We start from the raw sequence: 12156 nt of genomic DNA, 5'->3' as shown, positions 1-12156 counted from the left end.
CTCTGTGCTCAAAAAGTAACGTCTCTCCAGTCCATAGGCCCAGTCGTATTAATGTGATGGATCCATTACATTGGTAATAACACAAGGCAATAATATGCTGATACAGATGACAACACACACACACACTCACCCTGCTTTAACACAAACACTGTTAGGTAGGCGGACATCTGGGCTCTCTCACTCCTCTTAGCTAGGGGAGGAGGTACTGTACCTTGACGCTGACTGGTACAGTGAGGTAGCAGTAGCAGGCCTGTCATGCATGTGTTCACTGGAGGAACCACACCTTATAGGCAGCACAGGGAAACCTAGAGTAAAGCAAAACACTCTGTCTCTCTCTCTCTCTCCAACTCTCGAAATGTCTCATCTTGGTGGCAGCTGCATTGGCAAAATGAATGTCTGTGTTTCATTGGTATAACATGTTTTTTGTTTTGTGTAGGTGTTGACACATGTAACACAAGAATAACAGGTTTCCAACTGAAGTTAGCTAAATTACAGTGACAGAACTCTGATAATGCTAAGCTACTGTATGCTATTACTTAATATCATGGAACACCTTGGCTTGGCTTGGCTTGCCAATTTCGCTTCTGTCAGACTGTTGAGTGATTGATCGGTTGTAGATATTGTTGATGTTGTGTGTATCTGGGAACTTGGGACTTGGAAATATTCGACATCTGAATCAGTGCGTTCAAGAATACTGGGACTTCAAGGAAAAATGGTCATCCAACGTGGAATCTCTGGGATCATCCAAAAGCTCCAACTTCTCTGACCTGAAGATCACTGACCAGTGTCTCCAGTGTCCTAGACTCTTACAGTAGCTATGGGAGCCAGCTAAAACACACAAGTTACAGCTAAAGGTAAGGCTAAGAGTAGCAGCTAAAGGCAGCTAAATGAAATGTAGCTAAGGGAAGCTAAATAAGCTAGAGGTATCTAAATTAATCTAAAGGTAACAGCTAAATGTAGCTGAATGAAGATAAATAAGCTAAGGGTAGCTAAATAAGCTAAGGGTAGCTAAATAAGCTAAGGGTAGCTAAATAAGCTAAGGGTAGCTAAATAAGCTAAGGGTAGCTAAATAAGCTAAGGGTAGCTAAATAAGCTAAGGGTAGCTAAATAAGCTATGGGTAGATAAATAAGCTACGGGTAGCTAAATAAGCTAAGGGTAGCTAAATAAGCTAAGGGTAGCTATAGAAAGCCAAAGGTACCATAGCTAATGCTAGCCTAAAGGTGAATGCATTCCTCTGAGCCGAGTGGGACCTTTTTTGTTCATCTCATCAGGAAATTCCTTGGTGAGGGGGAAGGAAGTGTGTGTGTATGCGTGTGTGTGTGTGTGTGTGTGTGTGTGTGTGTGTGTGTGTGTGTGTGTGTGTGTGTGTGTGTGTGTGTGTGTGTGTGTGTGTGTGTGTGTGTGTGTGTGTGTGTGTGTGTGTGTGTGTGTGTGTGTGTATGCGTGTGTGTGTGTGTGTGTGTGTGTGTGTGCGTGTGTGTGTGCTTGTGTGTTTATTTATTATTTAAAAAAAATATTTTACCTTTATTTAACCAGGTAGGCAAGTTGAGAACAAGTTCTCATTTACAATTGCGACCTGGCCAAGATAAAGCAAAGCAGTTCGACAGATAAAACGACACAGAGTTACACATGGAGTAAAAACAAACATACAGTCAATAATGCAGTATAAACAAGTCTATATACAATGTGAGCAAATGAGGTGAGAAGGGAGGTAAAGGCAAAAAAGGCCATGATGGCAAAGTAAATACAATATAGCAAGTAAAATACTGGAATGGTAGTTTTGCAATGGAAGAATGTGCAAAGTAGAAATAAAAAATAATGGGGTGCAAAGGAGCAAAATAAATGAATAAATTAAAATTAAATAGGGTTGGGAAAGAGGTAGTTGTTTGGGCTAAATTATAGGTGGGCTATGTACAGGTGCAGTAATCTGTGAGCTGCTCTGACAGTTGGTGCTTAAAGCTAGTGAGGGAGATAAGTGTTTCCAGTTTCAGAGATTTTTGTAGTTCGTTCCAGTCATTGGCAGCAGAGAACTGGAAGGAGAGGCGGCCAAAGAAAGAATTGGTTTTGGGGGTGACTAGAGAGATATACCTGCTGGAGCGTGTGCTACAGGTGGGAGATGCTATGGTGACCAGCGAGCTGAGATAAGGGGGGACTTTACCTAGCAGGGCCTTGTAGATGACATGGAGCCAGTGGGTTTGGCGACGAGTATGAAGCGAGGGCCAGCCAACGAGAGCGTACAGGTCGCAATGGTGGGTAGTATATGGGGCTTTGGTGATAAAACGGATTGCACTGTGATAGACTGCATCCAATTTGTTGAGTAGGGTATTGGAGGCTATTTTGTAAATGACATCGCCAAAGTCGAGGATTGGTAGGATGGTCAGTTTTACAAGGGTATGTTTGGCAGCATGAGTGAAGGATGCTTTGTTGCGAAATAGGAAGCCAATTCTAGATTTAACTTTGGATTGGAGATGTTTGATATGGGTCTGGAAGGAGAGTTTACAGTCTAACCAGACACCTAAGTATTTGTAGTTGTCCACGTATTCTAAGTCAGAGCCGTCCAGAGTAGTGATGTTGGACAGGCGGGTAGGTGCAGGTAGCGATCGGTTGAAGAGCATGCATTTAGTTTTACTTGTATTTAAGAGCAATTGGAGGCCACGGAAGGAGAGTTGTATGGCATTGAAGCTTGCCTGGAGGGTTGTTAACACAGTGTCCAAAGAAGGGCCGGAAGTATACAGAATGGTGTCGTCTGCGTAGAGGTGGATCAGGGACTCACCAGCAGCAAGAGCGACCTCATTGATGTATACAGAGAAGAGAGTCGGTCCAAGAATTGAACCCTGTGGCACCCCCATAGAGACTGCCAGAGGTCCGGACAGCAGACCCTCCGATTTGACACACTGAACTCTATCAGAGAAGTAGTTGGTGAACCAGGCGAGGCAATCATTTGAGAAACCAAGGCTGTCGAGTCTGCCGATGAGGATATGGTGATTGACAGAGTCGAAAGCCTTGGCCAGATCAATGAATACGGCTGCACAGTAATGTTTCTTATCGATGGCGGTTAAGATATCGTTTAGGACCTTGAGCGTGGCTGAGGTGCACCCATGACCAGCTCTGAAACCAGATTGCATAGCAGAGAAGGTATGGTGAGATTCGAAATGGTCGGTAATCTGTTTGTTGACTTGGCTTTCGAAGACCTTAGAAAGGCATGGTAGGATAGATATAGGTCTGTAGCAGTTTGGGTCAAGAGTGTCCCCCCCTTTGAAGAGGGGGATGACCACAGCTGCTTTCCAATCTTTGGGAATCTCAGACGACACGAAAGAGAGGTTGAACAGGCTAGTAATAGGGGTGGCAACAATTTCGGCAGATAATTTTAGAAAGAAAGGGTCCAGATTGTCTAGCCCGGCTGATTTGTAGGGGTCCAGATTTTGCAGCTCTTTCAGAACATCAGCTGAATGGATTTGGGTGTGCGTGTGTGTGTGTGTGTGTGTGTGTGTGTGTGTGTGTGTATGTATGCATGTGTCCAGAGTAATTGTTCTTAAGGTCAAATGTGTAGAGAATAATACTTTGTTATCTGAGGTTGGGTTGTGGTGCCTGAGGAAAACAGATGTTCTCCAGGGTGTGTGTGTGTACGTACGTGCGCATGTGTCTCTCCTCTTCTCTCTCCCTTCTCACTTCTCCCTCCCTCTCTCCTCTTCTCTCTCCTCCTCTCTCCTTTCCCTCCCTCTATCCTCTTCTCTCTTCTCCTCTTTCCTTTCCCTCCCTTTCTCCTCTCCTCTCTCCTCCTCTCTCCTTTCCCTCCCTCTCTCCTCTTCTCTCTCCTCCTCTCTCCTTTCCCTCCCTCTCTCTCTTCTCTCTCCTCCCTTCCCTCTCTCCTTTCTCTCTCCTTTCCTTCCCTCTCTCCTTTCTCTCTCCTCCCTCCCTTCCCTCGCTCCCTTCCCTCCCTCCCTCCTCTTCTCTCTCCTCCTCTCAGGGTTTGGCCCATGTCCAGCATTTGGTGGAAACTCTGAGTGCTGCCTCGCCTTGGCTTCCCTCCCCTGTGTGCGTGCGTGCGTGTGTGTGTGTGTGTGTGTGTTGCCTTGGCTTCCCTCCCCTGTGTGCGTGTGTGCGTGCGTGTGTGTGTTGCCTTGGCTTCCTTCCCCTCTTCTTCAACATTCCTCTGCCTTTATGATTGTTCCCAGCAACCGTGTGTGTCCTGCTTTAATGTAGAGCTACATGATATCTTTGTGACAAAGTTTCCAGCAGAACCTCCCCCAGCTTAACTTTCCCTTTAAGATACCACTTAACCACTTACTCAGTCTTACAGGCTTGATAATATTGGCGTTGGGTGGAAACTAATAAGTAGTGTAAAAAAAATCACAAGGTTCTGTTATGGCTCAAAATGGCCAGAAACAAAGAACGTTCTTCTGAAACTCGTCAGTCTATTCTTGTTCTGAGAAATGAAGGCTATTCAATGCGAGAAATTGTGTACTACTCCCTTCACAGAACAGCGCAAACGGGCTCTAACCAGAATAGAAAGAGATGTGGGAGGCCCCGGTGCACAACTGAGCAAGAGGACAAGTACATTAGAGTGTCTAGTTTGAGAAACAGACGCAACACAAGTGCTCAACTGGCAGCTTCATTAAATAATACCCGCAAAACACTAGTCTCAACGTCAACAGGATCCGGGATGCTGGCCTTCTAGGCAGAGTTGCAACGAAAAAGACATATCTCAGTCTGGCCAATAAAAATAAAATATTAAGATGGGCAAAAGAACACAGACACTGGACAGAGAAACTCTGATTAGAAGGCCAGCATCCCAGAGTCGCCTCTTCACTGTTGACATTGAGACTGGTGTTTTGCGGGTACTATTTAACGAAGCTGCCACTCATCACAAGTTCTATTCTGGTGTTACCATGACAACTCACCCGTTAGTTTGGAGTGTTAGCGATGCAAGGACATTTCTAAGTGACCCCGAACTTTTGAATGGTATTATAAATGTGACACACTCCTAAACTATTAGCTATTAATAAAGATAATTAAAGATAGCAACACACCACATCTGTTTTGAATGGTGAACGTGCTGTTCATGAGTTCCTTTCTCTAACTTCTTATCATACACTTTCCTTTTTACACCTTCTCATTCTCTTTCTCTCCTTCCCTACTCGTCTACCTTCCTCCCTCTTCTCCTTCTCCCTCCCTCTTCCCTCTCTCTCTGTAGGAGGAGAATGAAATCCCAACCAGTGTGTTTGTCAAGGATACTGTTCCTTTCCCCCGTGAAGCTGAGGAGGGGGAGGAGCCCACCGCCGTCATCGACGCCAACCGCTCCACGGAGGAGGGGCTTCACACCATCGACCTATCCTCGGACGAGGACGTAGGGCTGGAGGCGGACCTGGACGAGGTGGGAGATGACGTATACGAGCTGGCCGGAGAGCACACAGACAAATCCCGCACGGATAAGTTTAAACGCTCTAGTCTAAAGAAGGTGAGTGATGGAGAAAACCGGCATTAGGGGTCAAAGTCTATGGGTGAGAGGTTTGGGGTCAAGGTCATGTTCTGTGGCCGTGTGGCGTTTTCAATGCTGACTATTGATGTATTGCAGAGCTTAAGATCAGGGGTCGGAGGTTAGGGGTAAGGGTTAGGAGATTTCCTGCTATGTACTGACTGCATGGTATTGCACAATGTATTGCAGGTGGACAGTCTGAAGAGGGCCTTCTCCAAAGCGAATATAGAGAAGAAGATGAACAAGATTGTGTCACAGGAGAAACGAGAGAAGATGAAGAAGAGCCTGACACCCAACCACCCAAAGAGTTCCTCCTTCAAAGTGTCCCCTCTCACGTTCAGCATCAAGAAGGTCAGTACATACACACACACACACACACACACACACACACACACACACACACACACACACACACACACACACACACACACACACACACACACACACACACAAACATTCACACTGTTGTGGATTCATCTGACATGACTACATCCTGCTGTAACAGAATCGTAAGTCTGAGGGCCAACCTGAAGCTGAAGCAGAGGTGGAGGCCTCATCCCAGACCGGGGTCTCGCCTACTGCCGTGGCCTCCATTGAGATCTCCCCGCTGGCCAGCCCTGATGAGGAGGTCCTCTTCACCGAGGTGCACTCCCAACTGGCTCCAGGGCTGGAGGAGTCCAAGGCTGAGGCTTTGGAGATGGAAGAGGTGGCTGTCAGTGAAGTTCCAGAATCTGACGAAATTCCAGAATCCAACGGTTTTTCTGATTCCAAACCGTTCCTAGAATCCGACGTTCCTGAGGCGGATGTGGATCTGTCGGCTATGACGGAGGGAGTGAGGGAGGAGTACACTCTCTCTGCCACGCTCCCACATGATGCCTTCCACTCTATCTCGCCCTTCGATGAGGAAGACAGGGAGGAGAAAGTGCAGAGGGAGAAAGAGTAGGAGAAGGAAGGAGAGAAAGAGTAGGAGAAGGAAGGAGAGAAAAAGTAGAAGGAAGGAGAGAAAGAGTAGGAGAAGGAAGGAGAGAAGAAAGTGTAGAAAGAGGAGTAGGAGAAGGAAGAGGAGTAGGAGAAGGAAGAGGAGTAGGAGAAGGAGGGGAGACTTGTGGAAGAGGAGGCCCAGCTGTCAAAGTCCCCTAAAACACACACACACAAAATAAATACACCTATACCTATTCCCTAAAATACTTCCCCATTCCCACTCCCACACTCTGCCCATCATCCTCTAAAAAACTCAGACAGATCCTCTGTTCAAAAACACACACACCCACACACACACAATTACAGTTCATGTCTGTGTGTCTTCCTGTATGTCATTGTGTGCAATCTATGTGCTTGCATGTGTGTGTGTGTGTGTGTGTGTGTGTGTGTGTGTGTGTGTGTGTGTGTGTGTGTGTGTGTGTGTGTGTGTGTGTGTGTGTGTGTGTGTGTGTGTGTGTGTGTGTGTGCGTGCTTGTGTGTGTGTGCGTGTGTGTGTGTGTGTGCGTGCGTGCGTGTGTGTGTGTCAGGGGCAGATGTCTGTTTCACATGTGAAAAAGGATGATGAAGTTGTTAAAAAGGTATAATTATCTTCTTATGCTACTGCTTAAAGTTTTAACCTAAACGTATATTTGTGTTTGTAAAATGGTAACTTTGTTTGACCTAATCTTTACAATTCAAGCCAATCAGTACAACACTTGTCATAATACTAGTTACAGATAACGTGATCTAACCAAAGATTTGTGGTATCCATTACTGTCCGTTACAGGTTTGCCTATACAAAACACCGCCATTTATTTTTCAACTAACCTGGTATTGGCGATACTGTCTTCCATCTCGATTCTGGGAAACAGTTATTTTAGAAATGTTTCTATCCAGTGGCAGGTGGTTCTATAAAAAACACTGAAAACTCAGATAGTAAATCCATGTTTCGTACCACGCAAGGAGGATCCTCGCCATCTTAGCTACATCTAGAATTTCCCAGCATCTTTGACAGAACTAGTCATTTCTATGCGAAGCGGCCACGGCCAGACAGTGTGTCACGTTAAAACAAAGCTCTACACACATTGATACATAACATGGATTTACTATCTTTCTGAGGTTCCTCTGCTGTTTGTAGAACCACCTGCCACTGGTCATGGACATTTATAAGATAACTGCTTTCCAGAATTGAGAACAAAGAGAGTATCGCCAATACCAGGTTAATTGAAAAATCTATAGCAGCGTTTTGTATCGGCAAATCTGTAATGGATACCAAAACTCTTTGGTTATATCACATTATCTGGTGTACAATCTGTAGCTATCATCATTTATGATCCTCGAATATCTTAGTACTGTATCATCTCTCAGTGAATGTATAGAAAACATAGAGAGATATAGCATGGCAACAGTTGATAATAAAACATTATAAGGCTTCATACCACAGGGTCGTGGCACCTCCATTGGGGAGGACGGCCTCCTGGTAATGGCTCGAGCAGAATAAGTGGATTAGTATCAAATACATTAATGCCATTCTGTTCACTCCGTTCCAGCCATTACAATGAGTCGTCCTCCCCTCAGCATCCTCCCCTGGTTCATACATAATGTACAACAGGTAATAACGCATTATTGTATATCTGTCGGCTTCAAGTAAAGTGTTAGTGAAGTAGTCTATGTCGTCTTCTCTTAATCCACTGGTGCCAAAGAAACTCCTCTTCAATATATCGTCCAGATTGTTAAAACTGTGATTGTCATGTTTCTTGCTCTTATATAAAAAAAAGAAGCTATCTCCAGAATCCTTGGAATTCTAAATAAAAACATTGAAACTGTCCTCCTCCTCTCTCTTTATTTCCTCCTGTTGGAGATTTGTTGATTTGGATTAGACTAGATTATAGACATACAGATGATAAATTAGACAGCTATTGGTTGTCCTGTTCATTACAGCCACAGTGCGTAATATTTCCAGTAAGTTCAAGTAAAATACACACCTTGAATTTGAGCCACATGATCGAGTGCTATTTGCATGTGAAAATGTGCTCCAGGCTCAAGGCCTAGCTTCCACTCTGATGGTGTGATGGAACATTTTATGTTTGTGCTTTTCTAATAACCAATTTCTGTGTTCGGTTTGTGCTTTTCTAGTAAGCAGTTTATGTGTTCATGCAAGTGACTGAATCCTCATTATCAGTATCTGCAATTTGGCAGTACGCCCTGAACCTTGTTTTGAGAACAAAATAATATCTCAGTTTCAAGGTTTCAGCTTGGAGAGAAGAAGCCTCATGAGGTATTGGTCTGTCACATACATGAACCAAATGTTAATGATTAATTAATTATGATTGATAAGCAAAGTCATGCCTATGTAATGTGTCTGTAAGCAGAATACTATAAGAGCTCTAACGGGACGGCCCCGAAAGAGCTCCTGACAGACGTGCACTATGGTGCATCAAGTTTGTTGGAACCTCTCCAGTTAACTGTTAATAAACAATGTTTCATTTAAGATTGACTTTGGGTGTCCCTGTGTAGAATTGCCACGACAATGGCATGCATGCACGCATCTCAACAAACTGTAACAGGCTATCGTAACCTGTCCAGTAGATAGCCAAATGTTGGCCTATTCAAAGCTCTGTATCAAGGCACAAGGCGAGACCCAAACGCAGACACAGGAGACAGGTGGTTGGAGTCTTACAATGTGTATTAAACCAAAGGGTTAGGCAAGAGAATGGTCGTGGACAGGCAAAAAGGTCAAAACCAGATCAGAATCCAGAAGGTACAGAATGGCAGACAGGCTCATGGTCAGGCAGGCGGGTACAAAGTCCAGAAACAGGCAAGGGTCAAAACCGGGAGGACTAGAAAAAGGAGAATGCAAAAAGCAGGAGAAGGGAAAAACGCTGGTGACTTGGAAACATACAAGACGAACTGGCACAGAGATACAGGAAACACAGGGATAAATACACTGGCGAAAACAAGCGACACCTGGAGGGGGTGGAGACAATCGCAGGAACATGTGAAACAGATCAGGGTGTGACACTCTGAGCATCAGACCTGGTCAAATTAGGTTAAACTCAAACGTATTGAAGCAATTTCGAGGGGTAGCCCCACCGGGAATTGAAACACGAGTCCAGTCGACTGTCAAGACAACACCTTAACTGTTATGCCATAGGGTCCAAACCGCTTGAAGGGGTTGCTAGGTGTTGGAGTAAGGTCGCTAGGCTTCTCTATACCAAGTCTCTCCCATATACCGGTGTCAATGTGGGCTTCACAGGCATCATCCCACTTCTGACACCAGTGTAACAATTTCAGGGGTAGCACAGACCAGGACTCAAACCCAGGTACAGCGAATGTGAAGACAACACCTTAACCATTACACGAAGACGTACGAACCTCTTGACGAGGTCGCTAGGTGCTGGGCAGTAGCGGTTTGTGAGTAAAATCACTGGGGAAGCCAAGCCAGGAAAAAAAGCCACATCTGTCCAGTGGAGTCCACAAAGCATATTGTGTAACAAACAGTTACTGATTTCTCGAACTCTGTGTGTGTGTGTGTGTGTGTGTGTGTGTGTGTGTGTGTGTGTGTGTGTGTGTGTGTGTGTGTGTGTGTGTGTGTGTGTGTGTGTGTGTGTGTGTGTGTGTGTGTGTGTGTGTGTGTGTGTGTGTGTGTGTGCGTGTGTGCGTGTGTGCGTGTGTGCGTGTGTGTGTGTGTGTGTGTGTGTGTGTGTGTGTGTAAAAAACATGTTGACTCATCCTACTTTTAAAGAAACACCAATGCCGTCCTCCTCTCTTCCATGTTGTCGAAATGTTTTTTGACTCTGTCATTCAGTACACAATTGTAGTTTTTGTTGTCCAAGACTACCTGGCTAAAATGCTAGCTTGCTAGCCTAACTTCCATTCATAGGCAACAATTAGCCAGCTAGTTAACATTAGCCTACTACAGCTAGGTACGTACTAAACTTCCATTCTCTCAGGCCAGAGGCACAATGTATGAATTTATTGTTGGATCAGAATCGCCGTTATAATCATTGGGCTGTACGGAGAAATTAATAAAACTATGTGTCCTAATCCCTATCTCGATTCATGGATAATCTACAAAAGGGCCTATTTTAGCTAGCTAGCTAGCCACTGGAGGACAACAAAACAACGAGATGCAACAATTACATTTTTTTGCAGTCAAAGACATTTGGCTTGATGTGATGTGATTGGTGTGAAGCCAAATCCTAACTGGCTTCCCTTGACACGTTTTTTTGGTGAGCCAGGACCATTCACAGTTGAGGCCAAATGCTTGCTGGCTTCACTTACATTCAATGCTACAGGCGGCAACAATATCCTACTATTTTTGACCAGACAGCATCAGATATATGGGCTAGACATATAGAGACACTGTTTTCGTCACTCTGATGTTTTCTCCAGTGAAATACATTCAGCCTCTTGCGAACTGAAGGAAAATTATGAAAGACAGAAAGACAAAATACACATTATTTTTTAAGGGGTTTTTCTTGGAACATTTTTGGGGAAGCCTGGCTTCTATTGGCATCCATTAATACACGCCACTGGTGCTGGGTTAAGGTCGCTACAGTATTTTGGTATTTTTGGAGGTCAATCACGTGATGATGTAGGAGATCAACATGGCTGCACCCTGCTCCTATAGCCTTTCATAGTGTACTCCTAAACAAACTTTACAAACATTGGAGTTGTACATTGAAGAGTGTTTCAACAGCACAATGCAAATCTTAAACGTATTTGAGGTCCAATGCATTTGGCTTACAGCAGTTGTCACCAACCTTTTCTGAATCAAAAAGCCAAGATCTACCGCTCAGTTTTGTAAACATTTTTTTACATTGACCTGATAATGTTGTGTATGAATGGGGTTTGTGCAGTAGCCCTAATATACTGAATAGAAATATAAACGCAACATGCAACAATTTCAACCATTTTACTGAGTTACAGTTCATATAAGGAAATCAGTCAATTGAAATGTGCTCCCTAGTGGTGCAGTGGTCTAAAGCACTGCATGTCAGTGCTTGAGGTGTCACTACAGACACCCTGGGTCAAATCCAAGCTGTTTCACAACTGGTTGTGTTTGGGAGTGCCATAGGGCAGTGCACAATTCACCTGGGTTTGGCCATCATTGTAAATAAGAATTTGTTCTTAACTGACTTGCCTAGGTTAAGAAAGGTTACATTTAAAAATTAACTAATCATGCTGTGTCATCAACTTCTTGATATGCCACACCTGTAAAGTGGATGGATTATCTTGACAAAGGAGAAATGCTCACTAACAGAGCTGTAAACAAAAGCGAAATAATATTTTTGTACATATGGAAAATATCAGGGATCTTTTATTTCAGCTCATGAAACATCGGACCATTATCACAGCATATTGGCTATATGCCTGGCTGGCTAATATTGTTATTCTCAGATCATATTATATTTACAACTCAGCCTTTGATAACAAAATAGATCAGACGGTGTAGCACTTGTGAGGCACAGCTAAACATAAATAACGTGCAAATAATTTGCTTTTTATTTGACTGGACTGATGGGACCTGCATCTGTCATGGTGCTTTCAAGACAACTCGGGATTCTGAAAAAAAGAGGTAAAATGATGACGTCATCTTCAGGTTGGAAAGTCGGAGCTCTACAAAATGCTGGATGATTGCATGACCGTTCAGAGCGATTTTTCTTGGTACAATCAAAGATTGACCACCATTCGTCGTTTCAAATGGGAACAAATG

The 12156-nt window shown here is 44.2% G+C and overlaps 1 protein-coding gene across 1 annotated transcript in view; it reads left to right on the top strand.

The window, feature by feature from the left end:
* cavin2b (caveolae associated protein 2b) overlaps positions 1–8265 on the top strand; it is a 25549-nt gene extending 17284 nt beyond the window's left edge. Inside the window, exons 3-5 of the mRNA XM_031820723.1 lie at positions 5196–5459; positions 5667–5828; positions 5983–8265. Of these exons, the coding sequence (XP_031676583.1) occupies positions 5196–5459; positions 5667–5828; positions 5983–6420 (864 nt within the window). The 3' untranslated portion in view covers positions 6421–8265. The remainder of the gene's footprint in view (positions 1–5195; positions 5460–5666; positions 5829–5982) is intronic.
* Positions 8266–12156: the final 3891 nt, after the last annotated feature.

The sequence above is a fragment of the Oncorhynchus kisutch genome, unplaced genomic scaffold (genome assembly GCF_002021735.2).
Source record: "Oncorhynchus kisutch isolate 150728-3 unplaced genomic scaffold, Okis_V2 scaffold3610, whole genome shotgun sequence".
Classification (NCBI taxonomy): Eukaryota; Metazoa; Chordata; class Actinopteri; order Salmoniformes; family Salmonidae; genus Oncorhynchus; species Oncorhynchus kisutch.
Note: the sequence above shows the minus strand (reverse complement) of the source record. Positions and strands in the feature narration are given on the sequence as shown.